We start from the raw sequence: 27,718 nt of genomic DNA on the forward strand, positions 1-27,718 counted from the left end.
CTCGTTGGCTGCTTCGCAGCGTTGCCGCGCCCCATTGGCCTGTTCGAACGATCACGGAAGCGCTGCCCCGCCTTCTTCCCTGCGAGCGGGAGGAGTGAAGGCGGTGGAGGGGAGCTCCTCGCTAAAGCTGATATGAGAGCGGACAGCCAACAACAGCCAGAAAAACCCGCCGGGGTTTCACAATGGCAGATTCGGCAGCAGCTTGCTTGGATCCCGACCCTATAATTCAACAGCCCAGCCCCCTTTCGTGCACGAGAGAATTCGCTTTCATGTGTATTTATTTTTCTTATGGGAAACAATAGGCTCCAGGCCAAACAGCAGATTCGATAAGAAAGGCTGGGCTACGTTTTTGGAGGGAAAGGAGAATCGGATTCAGCCCCTCCCTACGAATTTGTGACACTTATCGCGATACTTTCATAATTAATGGTTATGCGCCCGCGAGCCTTGCTTGGCCCTAGAATTGTCGGAAGGCCGGGATGAGAGGATGTGCTCCTCTTTCTCCCTCTTCTTCCCTTGTAATACTATTCACTGCTGTTAGAGACGGTGCTTTGTGCATTCCTCGCTGCATTACACCCTTCTCCCCTGGCTGATCATCTCTGTTGGCCAGAAATATAGGTGAACTTTAATAATAATTACAAGCAAAATGAAATCAGGTCTCAGCCCTAGAACGTGCAGAGTGCATTCTCCTTAACATTGCCCATCTTGAAACCTCTAGAATGAAACGGCGTCTTGATAATAAAAAGTGGCATGTCCCACTGAGCTCAACAGGGCTTGCACCCAACTCAGAAGTGCTTAACATTGCTACCTTCCTTGGAAACAGCAGTGCTTTCAAACTCCGGTGACATCTAAACTGCTCTAGGCCCAAAACCAAGGTACGCTTTCCCATAGAAAATAATGCAAAATGGATTAATCCGTTCCAGACTTTTAAAAACAACCCCTAAAACAGCAATTTAACATTAATTTTATTATCTAACGAGACCATTGATCCATAAAATGAAAGCAATAAGCAATGTACTGTACTGCTGTCACACAATCTATCAGCTGAACTGGGTTCCACACAGTCACAAAAACAAAACAAAAAGAGCTGCAAAAACAAAAACGCAAAATAAATAGCAAAAACAGACAGACCTCAGCATAACACTCAAAACGGAAGTGTAACACTTAAAACTGAGCACATTTGGATTCTGAAAAAAGTTCGCAAACCGGAGCTTCCGGGTTTGCGGTGTTTGGGTTCCAAGTTGTTGGAGTACCAAGGCGTTTGAGAACCAAGGTACCACAGTATCTAGTGAGATGGTGTAAAGTTGTTTAGTCAAATATGCTACATTGGATGGTCACAACATGTTTTGACTGAAATCAGCTAGCCTAGAATCTAGGGTCTAGCAGAGGCATAGAATGGCTGAGGTTCACACCCATGACCCCAATGCAATCTTACACAGACCTAACTATCCAACTCCACCACCTCAGGTCACACATTGGTCTCCTACCCTACTCTGCTTTTGCAGATTTAATTTCTGAAGAAGTGTGCATGCACACAAAAGCTTATCCCAATAACAAACTTAGTTGGTCTCTAAGGTGCTACTGGAAGGAATTATTTTATTTAATTTCTGACTTAACTCTTGATCTCATGTAAGGTATCATTGATGGGAGCTAATCTATGCTCTTTGCATGGCAGCCACTATCAACTCACAAAACAGGACAGCTATTTAGTTCACATTCCAAACTGTGAGAGGAAATTAGGCCACCATCAGGGGTAGCAACGGAACTGACGATTCACTGTGGTAGAGAATAAACTAAACATTTTACATTTTTTAGTTTCTTCTCCCATTATATTCACAAAATGTTTAGGGGTATGTGTACCCCTGTGCCCCCCCAAAGCGCTGCATTGATATATACAGCATTTCAAAAGTGATATACAAAAAAGTGAAGCGAAACAGACTCAAAGATTAATACAGTGTAATAGAATTCCCTGTGGGTGCTACTACAGTTGTCCCTTGGAAGGCGAACGGAATCCATTCCGGAAGTCCGTTCGACTTCCAAAACGTTTGGAAACCGAAGCGCAGCTTTTGATGGACTGCCGGAAGCTCCTGCAGCCAATTGGAAGCCACGGAAGCCTCATCAGATGTTTGGGTTCCAAAGAACGTTTGCAAACCGGAACAGTCACTGTCCAAAACATCTGAATACCAAGGCATTCGGGATCCAAGATATGACTGTACAGTATTGGTATATAAAGCCCTCAACAGCTTGAGACCAGTTCACTTGAAAGATTGCCTCAGCCCATAAGTGCCAACTCAACCACTTCAATCTGGGGAACCAGCACTTTTACAATTGCCACATAATGTTCGTTCCATGTTTGCAACAAATCAGTTCTCCAGAGTGACAGCGCTTACACCAGAGTATTATACCAGATGCCTTCACTACCGGTATATTGTTTTGGTGCCTGCTAAAAACTTTTGTTTAGGCAAACCTACCCAGACACGCAATTTTGACATGTATACTAACATAACTTTTTTTTTGTATGTAGAGTTTGAAAATTTCTGATTTTACTTAGATTTTGGAAAAAAGCAGAGCGACTTGTTTTTAACGTCTGATTTCATCAGTACTGTATTTTTTAATTTCATATTCCTTTAATGTAAACAGCTTAGAGGTTTTGATGATTAAGCAGTATATAAATCCTGTTAAGTAAGATAAAATAAATGGCCAGGTAAACCCAGTCATGCTAAATAAATAAATAAATAAATAAAGTCATGCTAAATAAATAAATAAATAAGTCTGGGCAAATAAAAATCTTCACTGGAAATAAAACAGTTGACAGACTATACCAGGCAAGCATCCTTGGGCAGCATGTTCCAAAGGCAGGACACCACAGACCATAAGCTACTAAAGTCAAAGTGTTTCAAGGGGGAAACTGTATTGGTAGCTCTCTGAAGTCTTCAGTGATATTAATACTGATTTAGAGCCAAGCATGACAGACAATCTCATGTTGGCCAAGTACTTGTCCTCCTGTGGCACCACAGCTGCCCTTCTTGCATCATTACCTCTGCATAGCAAATGCTCACACCACAGCTCTGAGAGCCAAGGATGACTAAATTATAATTGCATTTTCAACATCTACACTATATACTCATTCCTGTCAGGAGTATCACAAGGCTATTGACCAAAGCATGACAGCAGTTGTTTAGGGATGCTAATAATCTGTGGAAGACAGAAGAGTTCTCTTCCATAACTGGGGAGGTGCTCAAACACCTTAAGAAAGTGTGTACATGAGAACCACCACATTATGCCACCCTGTTTACTTGTCGTTTCCACATGAACACAATGCTGGAATGGATTAAATGAGAACCTAATAGCTACAGTATTGTTATTCTTAGTACGGTACCTTCTATTAATTGGTCAAATCTCTTGGGTGAATTATTGGCAAGATTGTATCTGGTACCAGGCAGCACAACAGTAGAAGTGTGCACTGTCCAATTTTTTAAATCCAAGTTCCTAAACTATGAAAAAAAAAACCACCTGGGGTACAATTCAAGCACCTGACTGGGAGCACAGGGTTGAACAGCATATCAGAGCCACTTCCGCATTCAAAGACACAGCAGCGAAGCAAGCCAATCGGGCACCTGGAGCGGTGCGCATGCCCTGTGCCCAGGGGCGGGGCTAGTCGCCCGCGAGGCAGGGTGAGGCAGAGCAGGATGCTCCGCGGGGCCTCCGAGGAGTCTGCCCGCCTCCTCAAGTGGCCTACAGCGGAGGGGTAGGCGGCGGGTGGACCGTTTGGGGTAGCGTGGAACCTGTGGGTACCCAAGCCACCGCATCACTCCCAGGAGAGACGCGTGGCTCGGGCGCGCTACAAGCCCCGTAGTGAGTGCCGCCCGGCATTTTGTCATCCCCCTCAGTGGTGACACCCGGGGCGACCCTCCCCCACTGCCCCCCTTCATCTGCCCCTGCAAAGACCCACTGCTCGGGGAAGATCGGGAATGTAATTGTGCTGATTTTCATTGCACCAGTTCCAGGATGGCCCACAGCAGACAAGCACATCACTGGTAGCTGGACCAGCTGAGAATGCAGTGGATCTTTGGCTGGCTTAACTCCACACCCTCACTGCCTCCTTTCCCAAAATACTCTGTTCTTCAGGTGCAGAAGACACACCTCCGGAGCATCCAAACCCCTCCCAGCAACCCCCAGCGGGATTGGGATTGCTCTGTCCATCTGCAGTCCGAAAGTCACATACTAGAGTGTAAGTTCCATTGAAGTCTTTTGATTAAAGAAGTCAATGAACATACTGTAAATAAAGCAAAGAACAAAGCAATCCATGCCATACATTAATTTCACTGGATGCCTCCACATTCCGACTCCATGTTCTGTTCTCCCCTCAATGGGCACCATACTCATTTCTTATTTCTGGATTTCTTCTGCCTTTTTATATCTCCTTTCTCAATACTCCTCTGCTGTGAACTTAAAACTTAAATATCTGATATCTGAAAAACTTCCTACCCCTCCAGCTCATTCATCATGACTAATATTCTGCCAGCAATATTAACTCCTGTAATTCTTGATCAGCAACCACCAGTTTAATAAACTTTTCGAATTCTCCAGTGTGTTTTCATGACATTCAGGAAAGAAATCCTTACTGCTGGAAGTGCTTGGTGATTTATATGGTCTCTTAAAGGGCAATTTCAATCACCTGCTTTATTGCAAATTCATTGTTGCCATATAGGATGACGCACAACACTCAGTCCATAAATGCCAGTGTTCTGTGTAGATTCCAGTGTAGTGAAGCCCAATTGTGAATATTGCTGATCCACAATCAAACCGTTGCAGTGGGAACAAAACAGACTTTGCTGAGGGTTATTTTGCTCCTTACATGCAAACTGTCTTGATCTATTGATAAAAATTAACCTATGCACTTGCTCATGACCGAATGAATGCCTCATAAGTCATGTCAGTTCATCTTATTCTTATCAGATCATCAAGTGGCAAGTTGAACCACCATAAAAATGCACACCACCCACATTCAGGGCAGAATGTCAGGACTGACCACTCACCTCTAGTGTGATCTGTGCCAACACAAAATCTGGGTTCATACTGATGGAGTTTTTCACGACCAACATAAAGCGGTCAAAACAGATGCCAGCCATCATCAGTTACTTTCTTCATAGTACTGGAAGTGCAACTATTTCTGCAATCTTTAGGGAAAAACCAGTGTACACATAAAATGTTCAAAGGCAGTATTTCACTAAATAGTTGCACTAATGCAAGGATTAGCACTAGTGGAATGGGATCCCTGCCCTGCTGTTCCTAGATCTGCTCTGGAAGCTTGGTAGAGCCCCCAGAACAGATTCAGGGCTGAATGGGGTGAGGAGAGGAGAGATCATTCCATTGCAAAAGCAGAAATCCTTGTGGTGACAGAACTTTTTGCTTAGTTGAATAGATCCCAATGGTATTACCCAATGAAGAATAGTACAATCAATATCCATGACTAAACTTAATGCCCAACTGTCACTAGCTCTCCCACCTAAATCTCCTCCAAAGTTTTGCAATATTTTGGGGAAAAACAGGAAGCAATTCACCTGCTATTTTAACCAACATTATAGGAAACCCCTTACTTTACCTATACAGTAGCTGCTAGCTGCCACACCTCCTTCCCAAATTCTTCCACAACCAAATTCTTCTTAAAAAGCACCTAGTCCAAAAGACCTGATGATTTAACCAGAGGGGTTTCCATAGTCCTCCAGAATTCATCATTTGGAAATTACTGCAAATTTACCAGTATGCACATACCGGTATTTAGGGTTGTTCTAGCAACTTACGTCACACAAAAGACTTGAGACACAAAATGGAATCCACCTCTAGTCAAACCCAATAAGCAAAAAAGTCTGGATAACAGACACAGTTCCATCCCACAACTGCATAAACTGAGAAACCAGTAGATGTGAACAAGCAAAGTCAGGCTGATTTCAGATTTATTTTCAGTTTTTCCAACACTGCATTGGTTATGAACACAACACAACTAAAATCTCATTTGTCTCTTTGACATAAGAACAAATATAAAATAATGCAATTCAAATGTGTATTATAAATATGTGAGATTCTGAAAAAAAAAACACCAACTGTTTGAGGTGAGTTTTCAATGACCATTGTTCAAATTGATGGAAGGTGGTCCATACACTTCCCCCCGTGGGGCAGGGAAGAATGGCACTCTTGCTCTGCATAAATCATGCAGTGTAACATCCAGACAAGTAAATGTGACAGTCATGTAGGTAAGGAAGGCACAAGTAAGAGAATATGATTTTCTAATTTAAAAACCCCTTTTATTTAGACTCTTGTTTTTAGGGAAATGTTCAATTTATGCTAAAGTGCTTTTATATTGCATGATAGCTTTAATAACTTTTTCAAGAAGTAGGTTAAAATATTTAGCACTAACTAAAATTTTGGGGTGGTGGGAGTGAAAACGACCGTGCTAAAATAGTGCTGATTGGCAAAGGGGTGATTAAAACATTTCTATTTGTGCTAAAATGCATTTTCTTTTATGCATTCTTGAGCCATCAAAACCTGGATTAAGCCTCTCATGTGGACATGTCCCAGATATCAAACCATATTACTAAGGCACTGCTTGGTGCAAACCGGTGGGGATGGGAATCTTAATTCAGCCCATCCAGTCTCCACAGTACCCATGCTTAATTGAGTGTGATTTTGTACTCTCTGGGGAAGTGGCAGGAATTGTGTACTACACATAGGCAATGCAGCTACATACCAGAATAAGGATTTAATTATAATAAATCCTACATCATACTTTAATTTTTTTTTTTGGGGGGGGGTAGAAGAATTTATTCTGGCCTATAGGTAGCCCTAGAATACCATCTGGATGAAGACAACCATTTAGAGAATCTCATGGCTTACAATCAAAGAACTGCAATCTGATGGAGAGAGGGAGGGGATTGAGCCATAAATAAAACACAATGAATTTACAAACTCTGCTTAAGGCTACCAAGACAGCTTTTCTTGTATGCTAAGTGGAAGGTTTAGGAATTTCCAAGAAGAAATGCACCCCTCCTAAAAGGAAACAGCAGCTCTCATTTGAGCCTCTCTCTACCAAATTGCTTTCAGTTTACTTACAACCAGAAAAAAAATGGCATAAAAGTTTTAGATCAGAAGCAAATCAGTATAGCATGAGTTGTAAAAAACAAAACACACCGCTCTGTTTTTATTTTAAAAGCTTACATAAAATAAGCACTTCAAGCGAGGTAACATGTCCATTATGTCTTGGCAGAAAGAGTTTTGCACAGCACTTAGGACCAACACACATAGGGTTTAAACACTGAGACATCTCTTGTTTTTGCAAAGCACCCTTTCAAACGTGAAAGTTCTAGTGTTTTGATTGTATACCTTGCATTCCAGTTGGTCCTCTAAAGACAGCCCTTTGGAAAGTCAGCTGTTTCCCTAGCTGCCTTTGTATGTTCACAAGTCAAGAATATAGTAGCTCCATGAGATAGTGGCTTGAGAGATTTTAAATTTTCTCATCAGCTATTCAAAGGGCGCAAAAATAGAACTGGATGTGGAAAAGATAATGTGCATATATTCTCAACTGTCTACCTATACAATGCTATACATGGGTTCACACAGATTGGGGGGGGGGTCCTACAACTTCACCCAACCTAGTGGGACTACAGCTCCCATCATCCTTGACCATTGGCCATGATGGCTGGGGCTGATGGAGTCCAACAGTGGTTGGAGGGCACTGGGTCGGGGAAGGCAGGCTTAGTGACCTCAAATGCCTTCCAATGCCATTGCACAGATCCCTACAGATATATTAATCTAGACAATCAAACAGCAGTTGTAAGCCAGTGCACAAGTACATTAGGCAAAGGGAGATGTGCTAAATCTTTCCCTTATAGATCATGGCTGTCAGAGATGTTGCTTGAAACAGCTCATGTCCAATGGATCTGTGTGCCAATAACCCAGCAGTAATTTCTGCCAGGCAGCTGTCAAATTCTGCATTATATATACCACTTTTCAAAAATGGTACAAAGTGGAAGGGCTAGTGCTGTAGTTCAGGTGTATGACTGTATCATATAGACCAGAGGTCCCCAAAGGACCGATTTATCCAGCCCCTGGCGACCCCTGCCGCTCGCTCTTAGCGGTCCAGCGACCCACTTCCGGGTCGCTGGGGGACTGGAAATAGCTTGCGCGCATGCGCACACATCATTTCCAGTGCACTTCTGGGTTGGAGGCTCGTGCGCATGTGCACAAGCCATTTCCAGTTCTCCGGTGACCCGGAGGTGCACTGGAAATAGCATGGGCGCAGGTGCATGGGCGCGTGCTCCCCTGCCCTCCGGCCCACCGCAGGATCGGCGCTTCAGGCACCGGCCCAAAGCATGGTAAGTCTGGGGACTCCTGATATAGACTTTCACCATCATGTGGAAAAGGAACCATTTCTAGAAAGCCCTTAGGTTCTTCTCCTACCACTTACTTAATTAGTGCAGGCAGAAGTTTTAAAGTCCTCAAATCTTTGTAATTTGTACTTCCAATTGCACAGTAGCAATCTGAGGCTAGTTTTGTTGTGCTCCCATTTCAAAGAGTACAATGAGATATTTGAATATACCGAAACACAACCAAGTTATCTGACATTGTTTTTCTATAGATCCCTCTTCAATAACATGGTGCTGTCCAGATGTTTTGGACTACAAGTCCCAACAGTTCCAACTGATGGGAATTGTAGTCCAAATCTTCTGGAGGGCACCACATTAGTGGTCTATATAGCATCCCCTTTAAAAGCATTTAGCTTGAATTTCTCTGTGGTCAGTACTCCTACCTGCAGTATTCAGAAACAGTGCAAAGAAAGATGTCCTTCACCACCATTTAAAAACACTAAAAATAAAGTTATTACCATCTTGAACAATATCTAGAGAGATTCCAGCTCCCCATCCACTGTCATTATCTTTCTTAGCAGCAACTGTTTAATAAACTTTATTTACAAAATACATAACTTGTAATATCCTATAACAAGAACAAGTCCAATGGATAAATAATGTGCCTTGTTGTCTACATAACTGAGAAAATAGTCCGAATATATATTTTATATCTTATCCAGAAGTTGTGCCCATTACCCTATTTGAACAGACAGTTTGAAATAACTGTAATGTTATCAGGCAAAGATTCAAACATTGCAAGGCTTTAATAGATCTTTCTTTTTTGGCCTGAATAGATTTGCTTTTAACCAATCATCCAGGAAATTTCAGAGTTTGGTTGAATATAGACACATTATTCATCCGCGGAATATTTTACCCATTACACATGCATCTCCTTGGCTGTTTATTTTTAAAAAATAGATTAAGAAATTTAAGCACCCTACTACAACTCACCATTTTGAAAAGTTAACCTTCCTGAATTAGTAATTTTTAAAAGCTGGTAAGTTACAATTTTGTATTTTCTGCAAAAACAAAGTCTATCTGCTATATATTAAAAGGGAAGAAAATGGCTGGTAGCAAAAAGGTACAGGAGAGATTTAATTCTTGCCTTCTGTCCTGCTGTGTTCCCTATTCTGTGTTTACCCCCTCGGTTCACTAAAACCCATTGGCGTGCTTTCGAGATAGCATTGCATGGTGGCTATCTACACCCACATATTACGGCCTCTGAGGGGGAAGTAATTTATCAGAATATGAAAGAGGCAAATGAGATCCTACCAGGGAAAGGGCTATAAAAACATAAAAACATTGCTCCTGCTCTAATAAGGTGCATCAATGCAAAGCAGTTTACAGCTTTTACCTCAATTCATTGCTGGGCTCACTAATGAAATAGTCACAGGAAAAGGACCTGACAATTGTATCTCCCTTATAAAAGCAGGGACAAAAAGAAAGGCCAGAGTCCCTTGTGTTTTTTCCTTCAGCTTAAATGTAGCCATTCTCAGAAAACACACACACAAAAGCAGCAATAGGCTTATCCTGGCAAATATGGCACCTCAAGAAGGGCTGTGGAAGGAGGGAGTTGTGCAGCTGTGTCACAAGGGGGGATAATCACAGCATGTTTCCGCAGAGGATACATTAAAGGCAGTCTGCTTCAAAGTGCAAGATTTAGCACGTACGCTGGTTAGACACAGCCAGGTTACCTGGGGCTTTGCTTTAAGAGCTCCTTGTGGCCTTCCTGCTGCGTAATCTTCAATCAACTGTGGTGGAGACTTTCCCACAAGTACAGAAGGCTGCAGCGAGCAGAACAACCTCCTCCAAGTTAGCCCAACTTGCAATGAGGAACACAGAATGGCAGAAGTGTACCCCAATGGCCCATAAGCAGGGAAGACTGTGGCTTCCATCGACCTTCCTGGGATGCCTTGGTCTTATATTGCCGCTTATAGTAATGCCATGAGGCAGTTCAGTACTACTTCTGAAGAAAAGCCCGTATTAAGTTTCAAAGGTGCTCTCGACCTCTGATCAGATGCAGAAGTCTAGGGAGGTGCAACTAGCAGCACCCCCAATTGGGTGCGGCTGCAGCTTGGTGTAGATTGATGTAGTCTCCACGGCCTGAAACAGTGACGTCCGTATCACCTGACGACGACAACAACATCACCATCATCTTCTCAATAAGGACTCTAGGAAGAAATGGGATTAGGTTAGAAAGAGAGAACAGACAGCACTTATTCCCAGCATTCCAGGAACCAAATCACAGGGGAGGACTCTCTCCTGGGGACCCCATCTGTTCAAACCTGACACAATGTGACTGTGGGGTTCTGCATTTACCTCCGAGAAAACATTACCTTGCTGACAGACGCTGTTTGCAATGAAGTTGTTTCTCTGGCAAGAGGTGGGCTTGCTGAGGAATGAACACCACCATGGACCCAAAACAACTTCCGTTTTTTAAAAAATAAGCAAGAGTATGCATACTCTGTGGTGCCTTACCTACAGAGGGTACAAGCTTGTTCCATCTACTGACCTAATCACCTGAGACCAAATCTCTATAGAGCATCACATCCCGGATCCTGGCCTACAGCCAAAATGGTAGCCGAATCACTGCAAATCACTTAAATACCTGTGGTGCTGCCTGTCTCACTCCAAACCTAGCTGCAACATCATAGTGAAAGCATGACTGGATATTTTGGAACTGAGTGAAGCTGGAATTCTCTTTTTAAAGACCTCACCTCTTTTGTCGTATGTTATCCATAGACCCGTTCTTAAGGGCTAATTACCTCTGAAAAAAGCATTCAATTTGCCTACCTCATTGACTCATTTACATTCTTGTTTTCCTTGACAGAGGTTTCAGTCCATCCGGTAAAGCCATTCTCTTTACTGAACCGATCAATTTCTTCTCTGGTCACAGCCCATGGATAAAGGTCACACTGGAAAAGAGAATTTAGGAAAGTGCAAGTTCACCTTTTAGAACAGTCAGGAAGAGGTGTACAATTCGTTTTCTGCCTCTGCCACAAATCTGCACACGGCCAGATCTACCCAGCAGATTATAAGGCGATGCTATAACTATTAGTGGTGCCGCAGTTTGAATTAGCAGGGTAAAATGATGAGACAACTGTGCCTCTTCTGCCACTGAAAAAAATTCTTATAACTGTTCAAAATAAACTCCTCAAATTCAAAACAGAGTTTGAGAAATGTACAGATATTTTATATCCTAAGCAGATGTTTCAAATACGTTTTTTTCAGGGTCATGAAAGAGGTCCCACTTGGGAATTTCCCCACTTCCTTAGTGATATCAGGGACAATGTTAGACGGGGAGGGGGAAATGAAAGAAGGGGGGGGGAGAGGGGTCCTTCTCCTGCACACTTTTAGCTCTGGCTCTGGGCAGAGTGCAGCCCTCAAGACCTTCCCCACCCTCCCTTTAAAAACTCTGTGGGGAGATGGAACTGGGTCAGGGAAGGCCAGTGAGGACACACATTCTCCAAGCTCTCTTCCATGCCCCCCTTCTTTTTAGGTCCCAACCCTAATTCTCAGCTGCTGCCAGTGTTCACTGGTGGCATGAGGACAGCACACATGCACGGCTCTTATCTCCCAGCGCTTTAGGGGAGTTTCAGAGGGCTTACAGCCTTTTTTAAAAGAAAGAAAAACAGCTGGAAACACTCAGTCTACAGCCACTCACTTTATTAGCCAGCAGGAGACAAGGAATGGGGCTTCCATCCGGCAGCTTCAGCTTGCTGTCCAAATCATACTTCCATTTCTGGCAGCTGGCGAACGTGCCAATACTGGTGACATCAAACATGATCACACAGGCCGATGCCTCTTTGTAATACAGCCGAGTCATAGACGTGAAACGTTCTTGGCCTGGGGAGGGTTTAGGCGACGAAGGAGTTTTAGCATTACCTTAAGGCAGCCATTCTCAGATTCAGTCCTAGGCAGCTTCCCCCTCCACATTTGCTTGATCCAACATCAAGGGAGTTGTATCTGCTTTACTGCCTTCTGGCAAGGACAGTGGAAAACTTGACCAAGTGGGATGACTCGTTCACAGGATGGTCAAACCGTGGTCCTACAGATATTGCTGGACTACAGCTTCCATTATCTCCAACCACAGGCTATGCTGGCTGAGCCTGATGGGGATTTGTAATCCAACAACCTCTGGAAGGCCACAGGTTACGTACCCCACCCTAAAGCTTTAAGGCACCAATCGATAGGAAAATGAAGCAGTACCAGATTTACGCATAAGATAAACAAGCTACAGCTTAGGGCCCCACTCTCTTGGGGCCTCCCCAAAAATTTAGAGGAAAAAAACCCTGGATGTACGTTTCCAAAATATAAGATAAAAAAACAAATAAAATAAAACCTAAATACAGCAACAGTGTTTTGTGTTGTGTAGGCTCCTATTTGTTATGTGCAAATGGCTTTAGACACCTATTAGGTCCATAAATTACCATATAGCATATATTCAACACAAAGAACAGCGACAATTTGTTGTTGACAAAGGACAGTCGCACATATAAAGGGTCCCATTACCTTCAGTAGCTTAGGGCCTCATCAAACCTAAATCCGACCCTGAGATGAAGGGGACCAAACGAAACCTGCAAGAACTACCAGGATCCCCCAATGATTCCCGACATCCAAGTTAATCCACAGTTTGGAGTTCACCAATTTCTGTACTGCACCAGAGAAGAAATGTTGTTGCTTTGACTTTTCTGCTTCAGAAAGTCACTTGTGTCTCCCTCCCATTGCAGCTGCCTGTGCCAAACTCACTCTTTTGAGGGAGAGGGGAAACTGCCTCAATAATTTTTTTATATATGTTATCCTTACTGAGAAGTCATACTGGTAGGTAAAGTAACGAACCCTGCACATTGCTGAGTTTTGCTTCCTAATTTTATGGCAGCTGCTTTGATTGCTGAAGAGGCAAGCCACTTTTTAAATGGGCTGTCTCTTTGGCAGTGGAATGACAAAGCAAAAAAAAATGCACATGCCTCTTAGTCACCGTTAATTGCAATATCCATCCATCAGTACCATTTTCAAGGCATTCCCCCAAAATTGCCATTTCCAGACTTACATAAGAAACTGCACAAACTGCATCACTAAAGAGGTGAAACACAACAACACATGGATGAAAATTATACAGCTACTGTGTGTGGGAATTTCCTACCTCTTTGGAACCATCTTTGACCGATAGAAAAAGACAAACAAATCCGGGGGGGGGGGGGACGGGACCCATCCACCACAAACGAACAAGTGACTTTTCAAAGCTCACCTGCAATATCCCACAGCTGCAGCCTCACTGTCTCAGACTCTGACCACTGTACCACCTTCAGAGCAAAATCCACTGGACAACCGTGGAAGGAAAGAAAAAGATAAAACCAGTTAGGGGTTGAATAAAATCACTGTGCAGTATGCTCCGCTTATGAGCACTTCTGCTTCAGGCCTGAGGAGCATTAAAAGAGGATGAAACAAATTCAAGGAGGGTAAGGTTCTCATGATGGCTATGCTCTGTCTCCATGGTTGGAAGCAGTAATGCATCTGAAGACTAGTTGTTGGAAACATCAGGAGCAGGGAGTTCTCTTGTGCTTGGGTCCTGCTTGCAGGTTTCCCACAAGGATCTGGTAGGTCAGTGTGAGAACAGGATGCTGGAATAGATGGACTAGATCAGGCAGAGGCAAACTCCAGCCCTCCAGATGTTTGGGACTACAATTCCCATCATCCCTACTAACAGGACCAGAGGTCAGGGATGATGGGAATTGTAGCCCCAAACATCTGGAGGGCTGGAGTTTGCCTATGCCTGGACTAGATCCAACAGTCTCTTTTTATGTTCTTACTAGCTGGCCCTGCCACGCATTGCTGTGGGCAGTTGCTTCTACACTGCTGTCTTGATGCTATTCATGTTCTTCCTTCCAGCAGATGTTAAGCCCAAGCTATAGCATTTCTTGAGTACTGCTGACCTCAAAGCATATGTTTATGCTCCAGTAAATCACAGAGAAGTGGTGGAAACAGACAACCATGCAGATGTCACTTTAATATTCCACCCCATTCCCCCATGCAGCTTTAACCACACGGAGAGCAGTCTACAACCATGTGACAAGCCAACTGCTTCTCCAGATTCCTGTGGTCATCAGTTGCTATCCCTAACAACTCTGAAACAGAAGAGTGGGCACACATTATGTGCATGCTCACACAAGTAATATGTCCCAAATCCTGGATGATTGCTTCTATGTCCGTGGATCCAGGATTATTTCCACCTGAAATATGATAACTAACAGCAAGAGTATATATATAATAATTTCCCCTTGAGATAGAAGCTTTACATATTTCTCAATAAGTCTCTTTTTTAAAACTCCCATCAGTATACCATGTTGACATCTGCACCACCACCCTGTTCCTATGAAATGTTTTAACTGTTTTTAATTCTCAATTTTTAATTGTTGCAGCCCACCCCCAGAACCTGTTAGTGAAGGGTGGGAATAAATTTAATAATAATCATTGATTGATTGATTGATTGATTGCATATTTATGTCCTGCCTTTTCTCCTAGGAGCTCAAAGTGGTATACATCAGTGTTTCTCAACCAGTGTGCCTCCAGATGTTTTGGGACTACAACTCCCATCATCCCTAGCTAGCAAGACCAGTGGTCAGGAATGATGGGAGTTGTAGTCCCAAAACATCTGGAGGCACACTGGTTGAGAAACACTGGTATACATAGTCCTCCCCCTCATTTAATCCCTACAACCACCCTGTGAGGCAACAAAACATTAAAATACAACAATACATCAGATATTAAAAGCTTCCCTAAGGTAAGACAAAGAGGGGATAGATAGCTGAGAACTCTCTCCTCTTCAGGTACTTTTCCCAACCAGCAAGATCAGAGGTTGGCAAGGTTTATCTTGCCTGGGCCAGATCGGTCCCGCGGAGATCCCTTTGTGGGTTGGATCGCGTGCATGTGCAGATGCGATCTCCGGTGCCACGGAAGCGAGTCCCCACGCTGCGCTGGTTTAGCGCAGCATGCGAGCGGGCAACTTGGTTTAGGGGCAGCTCATGGGACGGTCAAACGACTCCGCGGGCTGCTTCCGGCCCATGGGCCTTAGGTTGGTGACCCCTGAGCAAGATGCTCTACCAAGCAGCTCTCACACCTGGTGGTGGTGCTTCTGAATGGCAGATTGGTCCACTGCAAATCATCAACCATTCACAGTTTAGGAACTTAGGATGATGTCATCCTCTTGAGTCAGACCATTGGGTCCATTTAGCTCAGTATTGTCTACACCAAGCATCCCCAAACTGCAGCCCTCCAGATGTTTTGGCCTACAACTCCCATGATCCCTAGCTAACAGGACCAGTGGTCGGGGAAGATGGAAATTGTAGTCCAAAACATCTGGAGGGGCGAAGTTTGGGGATGCCTGGTCTACACTGACTGCCAGCAGCTCTCCAACAGGAAATCTTTCTGAGCCCTATCTGGAGATGCTGGGAAACTTCTGCATACAACACAGATGCTCTATCATTGAGCTACAACCCTTCCTTAAATTTAATTGTGGATGAGGGAGTGAAACCGGTAGGTATTACTCAGACTTGGGGGGGATGAACTAGGGGGGAACTGAAGTGACCCAGCTTTGGGTACTTGGTGCAGCATCAACATAAGCTTGTAAGTGATGCTTGGCCAGAGAGACGGAACAAGAAAATGTACTGCTGACTTTGGATCCTCTTTGCACAAGCAGGTGGTGTTGGAGAATCCCAGGATGGCTGTTTCAAAGGACTCAATATTCATGGCTGCCATGAGATCTGCGGAGCTGTTTCAATACACCACTGACCCACCTTTATGTAAAAGTTTCATCATTGACCCAACACATATGGCAGGGCAGACATTAAATCTGTGGGTATGTGTTGTAATATCCCGATTTCCCTGTGACACCTTTGGGTTGATGGTGGAAGTCCTTCCCTGAAAGGTTGGAGGACTTGTAAAGATTTTCCACCCAAGAGACTAATTAAATTGAAGGGATTCCTGCATTTCCCCAATAAATTGTCCATTAGACAGGTCTGTCCATCCTGCCAAGGCCTCGGTCTCACTGTGGCAACAACAAGATGGAGACAGCTGTCAAAACAATCAACCTTTTCAGCTCAGTGGAACTCAAAAAGGGCTCTTTGGTTTGCTGGAGATAAGATATGAGAAAACTTATCTCTGTCAATTTTATCACTTGCATATGCCCTCCCCTGATTTATTTTGAGTCCACCATCTCACCCATTTACAATGAGAAACTGTTTAAGCTGTTGAATTTCTGCCCACTACAGTACAGCCATCAAAGGCACAAGACCCCTGCTCTCCCCCCCCCCCCATCCCAAGTCTAAACCTTTCTATGAACTTAGGTTTCACGAGTCATAACCCAGATATGTTACTGGTCATCAATGGACCACTGCTTAGAAATGCAAATAACTGAAAATGTCTTCATCTCTCTCTCTCTCTCTCTCTCTCTCTCTCTCTCTCTCTCTCTGTCTGTCTATCTATGTTAGGCTGGCAATTCTACATTCAGTGCAAGTCCAGGCATGGTATTTCAGATGGCTGTGTGTGTGTATGAAGGGATTTAATATTAATACGTACAACAATATTATTAGTACTGTGCTCTCATTTTCCTACTCGTATTGAAATACTGCCCCTCAATGAGGCCGAACTTGATTCACAAAATGTTTAGGGGTATGCGTACTCCTGCATACCCCCAGAAAAAAGCACTGGCACTGTCTAGAAATCACAACACATTTTTGTTGGCTCAATACACCATGCCTTGAGTGCCAAGAACATAGGTAAAGGTAAAGGGACCCCTGACCATTAGGTCCAGTCGTGACTGACTCTGGGGTTGTGGCGTTCATCTCGCTTTATTGGCCGAGGGAGCTGGTGTACAGCTTCCGGCTCATGTGGCCAGCATGACTAAGCCACTTCTGGTGAACCAGAGCAGCACACGGAAACACTCTTTACCTTCCCGCTGTAGCGGTACCTATTTATCTACTTACACTTTGACGTGCTTTCAAACTGCTACCGTAGGTTGGCAGGAGCAGGGACCGAGCAACGGGAGCTCACCCCGTTGCGGAGATTCGAACTGCCGACCTTCTGATCGGCAAGCCCTAGGCTCTGTGGTTTAACCCACAGCGCCACCTGCGTCCCGCCAAAAACATACAGTATCTCATAATGGAAGCTCAACCCCAGGCAAAGAATATGTGGCCTGCATGCTTCAATTAAGCAAGAAAGGGCATTTAGCTTGCAAAAGAAAAAATAAGCCAGGTGAGCACTCTTGTGACAAGTCTATAGTATGTTCTCAGGATGAACTGCAAGTTCATGAATATCTACGTACATAATATTATATAAACACACACAAACACACAGGGGCAGTTTCAGGACTCTAGCTGAAAAGCCGAATATAAAATTTACCAACAAAATACATATTTGATGGACCCGAGCCTCTAACAGCAATGCTGGCAAACAGCCATAACGTTAAAGTAAAATAAGCTGTAAACTTGTAAGTGGAACTTTCCTCCCTCTGCTTCCCATAAAGATGAATCTATTGCAAATGACTCCTTGTCCAACTCCTCCCCATTCCCTTCGCCATTGGATCCTCTTAGCTTACCTTGCACTTCAGTGAAGTGTGTTTAAGGAGCAAATTCTGTGAAGCCTTAACCCCCAACAGAAAGAGCAGCCAGAGATAATCAGATCATTTTGATTCAGGTCACCCTTATATAAAGGGGGTAGTTTAAACTAAGGTGGCTGGCCCGGCTAATCTTGCCCTAGTTTGGTTCTGTTCTTTGACTAATGATCTTATAGACTTAAGCAGAACTAAAGAAAAATATCAAAAGGACTTTTATAAACTTCTTCTAAACAGAACTAAAGAAAATAAAGAGAAACATCCAACGTGTTCTTTTAAAATGAAGTAGCTGTTAGAAATGGAATTCTGTTAAAGGACTACTTGCAACATTAACATATTTATTTTTCATCACTTGGCCAGATTAGTCTGAATCAGAGACTACTGTGGCTGTTTCCCACTCACAGATCAAATAATAAAAATAAAATTGCATTCCAGCAAGTGTGTTGGGACTCCTGAGAATGACACTTCCCCTCCCCACCGAGCACAACAGGAACAAAACTAAATTAGACCATAGCTATTATCTAGTTCAGTGGGTCTGAAAGACACCGCAAGTTGTGAATCTCTCCCTTTTATTTTCTTTTTTAAAAAGTCAGGCTGCAGAGAAGGAAAAGATGGCAAAGCTTCTCCCCCCCTCCCGTCTCTACTGCAACTGATCAAAGTGGGGTGTAAACGAATCCTCTGCAGGCAAAAACTGGGGCCTTTGTACATCAGTTTCTCAGTGGGGTTTGGACTTCACTTTAATGACCTCTGACCTACTTATTCATTCGGGATTTTCCAACAGGGAGTTGAAAGGTAATAGGAAATAGTGGGGAAGCTGCACTTACCCATATACTGAAATTCTATCGCACCGGGAGGCTGTTTAGCCAGATATTTGGTGTCTTTCTAGAGCTTGTGAACTATTCAGCCACAGTCTCTGTGAAGCTTTCAGTAGCATCAAACACAGCTTTTAAAGACAAATCTGTTCCATACCCAGGGGCATCTTCTATATACAGTGCAGGATCTAAGGATGTTGAAGGTTGCATTGTGGTTGTGGCAACATCAACTGACCCCAGGATTAAGTAAACAATTGAAGTCGATGCTTGTTCCTTGTACCTTTCCCCTCCTTGACTCCCAGCGGCAAGCTCCCTCTCCTCCTTTTTTTAATGATTACTGTTCATTTTCAAAAGTTTTTTTCCAGGCATACAACAGTGCAGTGTACAATGTATGGTATTAATCAATTTTTTCATTAAAAAAAAACCCCAAAACGCCTAACTATAACAATACAGCTTTCACCAATATGAAAGACGAATGGACAGAGGCAATACTTTACACGCTAGTAACGCCAACTGCTTTACAGACACCAGAAGCAACTCAGGAGAGAAGGTGACTTAATAAAATGTCCTGCCTGCAATAAAACACGTCTCAGCCGTATCGGTGCTGTGACTCTCCAATGGTTGGCTTTACTCCCAAAGGCTCACTCTTCCACTGTCTCTCAAGACAGACAGATGTCAACAATATGTCCACCCAGAAGTTGTTCTGAGAGACTGATGGCTGCACAGCCCCTCTGACCAGCTACATAATGCAAAAAGGGATCCCAAGGCCACATTCACACACACAGCTAAAATCTTCAGAGCAATCTGAAGCTGTGGAAACTGTAGCTCTGTGAATAGGGGTCTCCTAACAATTATCAGCACTGTTAACAAATGACAGCTCCCAGAATTTTTTTGGGGAAGCCACGACTGGTCAAAGTACCGATATTTTAATGTGTGGCATGAACATGGCTCAACTGTCTGCAAATGTGTCTCTCTTTGGCTCTCATCCCTCATTTACTCATAAAAAAATATTTAGATACCGTTATCACTCTTAAAATATCTAAAAATAAAATAAAAAATGAGTTATCACTCATAAAAATATCAAAGTGGTTTGCACCAAAAATGCAGAAAACTGTGCATTGTTAACTGCCTGCATAGGCGTGATGGAATAGGAAAGTTTTCAGCAGGCGTATAAAAGTTGAAACAGAAGGTGCACCTGCTGACTCGATGTCTCTGCATCAGTGTTTCTGCTATGTGCACACCTTGGACCACCAGCCTTGTATCGAAAACTGTGTCGATCCTTTCCAGTGGTGTGTGATCTCTAAGCAAGCGGCTGCCAGCAAATAACAAATTCACTATTTATCGAGCAACCCTCACGTAGCCTCTGGAAATACTGGAAGGAGGGCAAGGCCAGGGTCATGATGAAATTTCTAATTAACAATGGCTGTAATTTCCTGGAACACCCACCTCAGTTGGACAACAGGGCATGCCCACATGTTGAACTTTGTGCCAAATCGATTGCATCCTCTCCAACACAACCTACTTAAGAGTCCTAGCCATGTGACCTAGTTTCTGCAGCATCGTGTACCAGTGATAAATCAATTTCAGCATGGTTTCTCTCAGTCTCACAAGGACCGATTTCAAAAGCAGTGTTAGAAATTCAGATATATAAGCTAGGCACCTTAAACCTACAATTCTATGATTCTGTGATCTCAACTATATTGCTTGACTGTAGCTTGCTCTTACAACAATTCATTTGTCCCAGTATGCAAGAAGGAGAAACACACACAGGGGAAATGGAACAGGTATTAAATATGGACTAAGGCAAAGGTTTTTAAACTGTGATTGCCAACCCAGCACCCAGAAATCTACAGGTAGTCGCAAGTGGACCCGGACCAGTAGCAAAACACACCTGGGGAATTTCAAACACTGTTCAAAGGCAATCTCTACCATACAGAAATCCAGGAATTTCCCACAATGTCATACCCAAGATCTCCCTCCCAGACTTTGCACAATCTGATCAATGACCAATAGGTCACAGACAGGACAAGAGAGACCAATACGTTAACATGACCCCTTTCAGGTTAGGCTTTTCGTTAATCCACCTGATGAGATCTTTAGGAATAGTCCCCATTCTTTACAAAGGTTTACAGAACATCTGAACCTGCATGATTTGTAGCCAATGAAACGGTACATCGCTCAGCTCAAGGTTGGCCAGCTATAAATACTGTAAATCATTTATTTGATGGAGACCCCTGCTCTCTCACTTGCTGCACTTAACCCAGATGATCAAAACCTGGGTGGCACAAAAAAGGGTAGTGGCAGTGTTTTGCCCATTTCTGCCACAATTTCAGAGTTACTCTTAAGAAGGAATTCAAGATCGCTCTAAGTTTTCCCCGGGGTGGCCCTGCTTCATGGACCACCTTCCCACATTTTTAAAATAGTTTTTAAAGGCATTACTGTTTCCAGTAAATTAAAGCATTCCCCTTTATTGAAAACAACAAAAAATCATGCTAATCAGTAGTTACCAATATAAACAATCAAATCTAGATATACCAATAGCCCACTTTTTGCCTCTTCTACAGATCACTGCCAACCTAGCAGTTTGAAAGCACGTCAAAGTGTAAGTAGATAAATAGGTACCGCTCAGGCGGGAAGGTAAACGGTGTTTCCATGTGCTGCTCTGGTTTGCCAGAAGCGGCTTAGTCATGCTGGCCACATGACCTGGAAGCTGTACGCCGGCTCCCTCAGCCAATAACGCAAGATGAGCGCCGCAATCCCAGAGTAGGTCACGACTGGACCTAATGGTTAGGGGTCCTTTTACCTTTACAGATCACTGCAGGACAGGACTCTTCAGAAGGTGCTTGCTTTGGGGCATTTAGAATCAGAAGGGAAGAGATTTCACAAAGGGTTAAAGCAAGGACTAGCTCAGCAACCATAATTCAATTTACCGTATTTTTCCATCTTTAAGACGCCCCTATGTATAAGACGCCCCTTATTTCAATCAATCAAAATACTTTATTCGACCGATAGTCAGAAAGAAAAACATTTCTCAATACAAATATAAAAATATAAAACTGAAGGCATCAGAGGGATACATAAATGAATTATGACCGCGCTACTGAACCTCCTACAGGTAACCCACATCAAGGCATTCGGTTATATGTTTCCAAAACTTGAGCGCCAGGAAGAGGAATTTAGCCACCAAGAAGGCTATTTTCCCAGTGGGCTTGTTTAGCAAATATGCTGCCTGCTGTTCTCTTAGTTGGGAACTAAACTGAGATAAATATGGGGTTACAGTATACTCACCCAAGGCACAATGGCACATTCTCTGACTGTATGGGACTCCTCCAAATCTTCCCCTCAAAACCGCTGAATCAAGAACATTCAGTCTGGCCGCAGTAAGTAATCTGCGGTATTCCACATAGTGGATATCCGCCAGGTAACGGGCTGGTGCAGCCCGATACACCTGCTCCCCTAAAAACATCCCAGATTTCATGCAGGCTATGTCCTCCTGTCTGGCGATATCCCCCAATCTCTGAGCGATCACCGCTTTAGCGTGGCTATAGGTCATGGACTCAATATAAAGGGAGGACAGACCGCATTTCTGCACTTCCTCTACCACTTCCCTTTCCCATGGAGATTTAAAATTAACCCTCAAAATCAAGGGGACTAAACCCACCGGTCTGAAACATAGTTTGAGCCATAGCCATAATTTCGCTTTCAGGGCCACATACCTAAAGGCTTATTTTGGGGGACTTGGATTTAAGAAAATGGGGGGGGGGAGAGATCTATCCATGTATAAGACATCCCCAAATTTTGGACATTATTTTTTAGGGGGAAAAACCTAATCTTATACTGTACATGGAAAAATATGGTAATTAAAAGCAGCCGTGGTTCCCAAGATTAAAAACTGCTGTTGGAAACAATGAGAGACTACCAAAGCAATCCTAACCAGTAGATCTGCTGGCTGGAGTGGATGTGTCTCTCTGCCAGAAGGGGTGGGGCACATCTTCATCGGTAGAGTTTTCCCCAGGCGGTAGATCTATCACTGGCAGTGTTTCTGCTGTTCGTAAACCCCAAAACAGGGTGCTCCAGGCCAGTGTTAGTGGGCTCCTTGGATCTGATAGATCCAAAGCACCTTCATTCTCCCAAGAGGTCTATCAGACCCATCAAGTACACCAGCCAGTTAATACCTGCCTTCAGGGGCAAGATTTGAAACCAATATCTACCACGAATAAACAAAAAGAGTCATACACACACATTAAGCCCGGGTTGCTATGAGCCAGGACAGCTATAGATGGGTGATAGCTCCAAAGAATGCTCTGCCCATTCTTTGCAAGCAAGTTCAGAAATTCCCTTTTCCCAAAACACAAGGTTAAGAGTATTTCTTCTGGCCTAAAATATTACATAATTTATCTTAACGATTTGATAATTGATCTATGGAGTTCTTTGATGCAAGTCATATGATTCATGAGAGCTACATACTTATTACCATTCCATTCCATCCTTCCTCCAAGGAACTTGAGGTGGAATAGACGGCTCCCTCCCTTGAATTCTCAGCAAATATAATTTGTTGTGCAAAGTGAAGGAAGTCCCATCCTAATATTCAATCCAAAAAGTGGCCTCTGTTTATAGAAACTGGCTCTCAATCTACCACAGAAACACAGGCAGTTCAGAAGACTTTCATACTGAAGTCAAAGGAGACTGGGTATCTGTTTTGCCTTTTTTATATCACAATCCTGAGAAATTCACTGAGCACCACCGTCCTGGTTTTTAAGCAGAGGTTGGATGGCTATCTGCAATTGAGATTCCAGCACTGCAAAGGGGTTGGACAAGAGGATCTTGGGGCCCCTTCCAACTCCACAATTCTATGGTTCTATATATAGAATCCAAAGATATTTCAAGAGGATGCACTTTTTAAAAAAATGCCACCACTAATCCAACGTGTAAAGTGGGAAGAGTGTAGCTGCTTCCACACACTTGTCTTCAGCTCTGAAATTAAAACAGAAGGAGCCATAACTTCCAAAGCACCATACTGGTGAAATTCACAGCAGCACAGCTCATTTGATTCTCACACCACACACCATGCTTAAATGCTCTCTCTCTCTCTCTCCACATACACAGATGCCTTGCCCTTTTACACACATAGTCTGTTGCCAAGAATGTGGCTAGCAGACTCGGTTCAACTTGCAAAATGAGGACTTGGGACTCCCCCTGCCCCGTCACCAGACACACAGCAGTCCCACACTGATCTAAATATTTCCAGTCACGTTAATAGAGGCTTGCCTACAGCAGACTGCAACTTTCTGTTTCAGTCCAAAGACATAACCTATGTAGAAGAAGGGAGAGAAGATGTTCCACTTTGTGCTAAGATTCTCACAAGGAATGCTGGACTAGGTGGCACATGCTCTGATCTGTTAAGGTACTTCCTGTGCATTTAAGTAACAATCCACACTTCAGGTCACTTAACATCATACCTGCCAAGTTGCTGTCGGAGAAATAAGGGACCAGGCCGAAAGTAGCAGACCGGAAGTAGCGCTGACGCCATTTTGGAACTGGGCAGAGCATGCTCAGAAGTGACTTTTGATGCTGCTTTGCCCAGTTCCAAAATGGCCGCCGTGCCAGAAGTCGCACTGCAGCCATTTTGGAACTGGGCAGAGCAGCATCAAAAGTCGCTTCTGAGCATGCTCCGCCCAGTTCCAAAATGGCCGCCGCACCAGAATAAACCAGGAAAAAACAAAAAAATCCGTTTTTCAGCTAGGAACAGCTGAAAAAACGGGGATTTCCCGGGGAATACGGGAGACGTGGCAGCTATGCTTAACATAAGCTAGTCATGCCTTGACTCTTGAGGCATCCACAGTATGCAGAATATACTCTTAAAATGTTAAACCTCAGGAAATATATTGGTGGTCCAAAGGGACTCTGGTAAAAATAGTAAGTCTTTCTTACACACACACACACACACACACACACACACACACACACACACACAATTGAAGCCAGCCCACCCTTATGCAGAGAACCAGTGTTTCACAATATAGTTAGTTTCTCCTATGGAACAAAAAAGCTTTAATGTTGACTGATAGATTGCAATTATTTAAGAACTAGCAACTACAAGATCATCTTGGCTATCTCTTAGTGCAGACCCAGGTGATTGAGCCTGAGCTTCCACTGCCACCGCCCACCATGAACCATTTTACTTTCTTCAGTAATGTTTTATTTGATGTTTTAATTTAGGTTGTGAACTGCTTTGACATTAAAATAAAATAAAATAAAGTGATATAGAAATGAATACACGAATGGCTATGAGTAACTAGGGCTATACAGTGGTACCTTGGTTTATGAACACAACTGGTTCCGGAAGTCTGTTCATAAACTGAAGCGTTCATAAACTGAAGCGAACTTTCCCATTGAAAGTAATGTGAAGTGGATTAATCTGTTCCAGGCGGTCCGCGGAGTACTTAAACTGAAGCGTTCATAAACTGAAGTGAACTTTCCCATTGAAAGTAATGGAAATTGGATTAATCCGTTCCAGACGGGTCTGCGGAGTACTCAACCTGAAGCATACTTAACCCGAAGCATGGGTGTAATTGGTTCCGGAAGTCTGTTCATAAACTGAAGCATTCATAAACTGAAGCGAACTTTCCCATTGAAAGTAATGGACAGTGAATTAATCCGTTCCAGATGGGTCCACGACGTTCGTAAACCGAAAATTCGTAAACCGACGTGTTCATAAACCGAGGTTCCACTGTATTTAAACCAGGACATCTCAATGGCGTTTTGCTACCCAGTATGATGGGTGGGAGGGACAGTGTTATTTCAACAGAGGTGCAAACACAAATGAAACACCAAAGGAGGAAGTGAAAAATGCAACATCCAAAGAAACAGGAACAAATATAGAAGACAATCAAACCTCAGGTTACAGATGCTTCGGGTTGCATGTTTTCGGGTTGCGCACTGCGCCGAACCCGGAAGTACCGGAACAGGTTACTTCTGGGTTTTGGCGCATGCGCAGAAGCGCTAAATTGTGCTTTGCGCATGCGCAGAAGAACTGAATCACGACCCACGCGTGCGCAGACACAGCACTGGGGGTTGCAACACTGCGGGGTTGCGAACATGCTTCCCGCACGGATCACGTTCGCAACCACTGTACAAGAGAGCAGCACCTTTAATTGAACTAACCCCCTACCACTTAAGAGTATGACAGCTTTTGAGTTCCACAAAGCGTTTCATCAGACGGAATGCAATCAAAAGGCAGGTATCTGGGATACACAACACTTTTATAGCACTAGAACTGTGCTATTAAATCTGTTATTAGAGCTCATCATCTATTGCAAATAAGGTTGTTGTTTTTCCAGGGGCGGCGGGTATTGGGGGGGGGGCAGGAATCCAAAACAACTCACCTCCCACTGTCGACTTGTAGTGCTTGTTGAAACTATCGTTGGCATATCGCTGGACCAGTGACGTCTTCCCAACTGTGGCATCCCCAAGAATCAGCACTTTGAACATATGGTCGTGATGGCCCATGGTTTGGAACAGCCAAGTAAACAAGTGCACGTCTTTCCTCAATTCTTGGGAAGAGACAGCAGCCACTTCTCACTTTTCCCTAGAGGGCAAAAAAAATCTGTGCATTCAAAAGCAGCCTCCAAAGCCCAGGCAGGCGATCCAGAGCTTAGCGCTTCTCGGTTTCCCATCTGGAGTAAGCAATCACCTCCCTCTAATTACAGGTAGGTAGCCATGTTGCTCTGACAAAGTCGAAACAAAATAAAAAAATTCCTTCCAGGAGCACCTTAGAGACCAACTAAGTTTGTCATTGGTATGAGAGACAGTATCTGAAGAAGTATGCATGCACACAAAAGCTCATACCAATGACTGACAAAGTTGGTCTCTAAGGTGCTACTGGAAGGAATTTTTTTAAATTTTGTTTCGACCTCCCTCTAAGAAACAGGGATCTTGCGAAGCCACCAAGGGGTGGGGTAGGGGTCAGTATGCAACTTTTACGTTTAATTGTCCGCTCCGTCCTGCAGGTCCAGCTCTCGCTGAACGCAGGGAGGCAGCAAGCAGTGTTTTCAATTACAGTATTTGCGCCCGGGCGAAGACTCCCCGGCCCTACCTTACGCGTTTAAAACGCACCAAGCGGATCCCAAAGAGGAGTTCTCCACCCGACGAGTAGCGAAAGCAAAACACACTGTCAGCAGCCGCCGGGCGCTCGCTGGGGAGGAAACCAAATCTGTACACGCCGTTGCACCACAGAAGCAAAAAAGTCTTTGCAGGGGAAGCGTTTGCATTGCCGTTTGCTTAGAAAGAGGCTTAAGCTCTCGATAGGATCCTCATCCTGCAACTAGCGCGCCTCTTGCCGCGGCTTCTCCGCTGCCGAGCCTTTTCCGCATTCTCCTGGCCGTCATGTGAGAGAGGGCGGGGCTGCTGCCTCGCCCCATCGGAGGAACTACAGTACCCAGCATGCATAGGGTGAAGCGCTCCCTATTAAATCCGTAAACTGGAGCGGCTGCGTCATGGGAAATGTAGTGTTTTAGGGAAGGAAAAGTGTAGCTGCCGTCTGTCCTTCAGGAGGCAGGCACCGCGGCTCGTGCGATGTGTAGATTTCTATGCTGAATATTGATAGTGCAGTGTTGGCAGGGCCCGATTCAGGTTTGATGAGGCCCTAAGCTACTGATCCTGAAGGTAATGAGTCCCTTTATATGTCCAGCTGTCCTTTGTCAACAAGAAGTTGTCGCTGTTTTTTGTGTTGAATATATGCTATATGGTAATTTATGGACCTAATAGGTATCTAAAGCCATTTACACACAACAAAATACGTATTTTATTGAACTGAAATACAATTAAGAAGAAGTATATTAATAGTGAAATTTTTTGGGGGGCCCCAAGAGAGTGGGGCCCTAAGCTATATCTTGTTT

General features: G+C 43.8%; 1 protein-coding gene across 3 annotated transcripts; it reads right to left on the reverse strand.

The window, feature by feature from the left end:
• Positions 1-3,941: 3,941 nt before the first annotated feature.
• On the reverse strand, positions 3,942-27,216 carry RAB29 (RAB29, member RAS oncogene family). 3 transcript variants are annotated; one of them, XM_035123455.2, is made up of 6 exons: positions 26,207-26,227; positions 13,651-13,722; positions 12,915-13,057; positions 12,067-12,248; positions 11,196-11,317; positions 3,942-10,573 (listed from the first exon to the last, which is right to left on the reverse strand). In XM_035123455.2, the coding sequence occupies exons 4-6, from the start codon at positions 12,226-12,228 to the stop codon at positions 10,444-10,446; spliced, it is 414 nt and encodes a 137-aa protein (XP_034979346.2). In that variant the 5' UTR covers positions 12,229-12,248; positions 12,915-13,057; positions 13,651-13,722; positions 26,207-26,227; the 3' UTR covers positions 3,942-10,443. The 3 variants fall into 3 exon arrangements, with proteins under 3 accessions (XP_034979346.2, XP_034979344.2, XP_034979345.2); XM_035123453.2 differs by lacking the exon at positions 12,915-13,057 and adding an exon at positions 26,937-27,216 and having other exon boundaries at positions 3,943-10,573; positions 26,207-26,409; XM_035123454.2 differs by lacking the exon at positions 12,915-13,057 and adding an exon at positions 26,917-27,216 and having other exon boundaries at positions 3,943-10,573; positions 26,207-26,409.
• Positions 27,217-27,718: the final 502 nt, after the last annotated feature.

Source organism: Zootoca vivipara, chromosome 7 (assembly GCF_963506605.1).
Source record: "Zootoca vivipara chromosome 7, rZooViv1.1, whole genome shotgun sequence".
Lineage (NCBI taxonomy): Eukaryota > Metazoa > Chordata > Lepidosauria > Squamata > Lacertidae > Zootoca > Zootoca vivipara.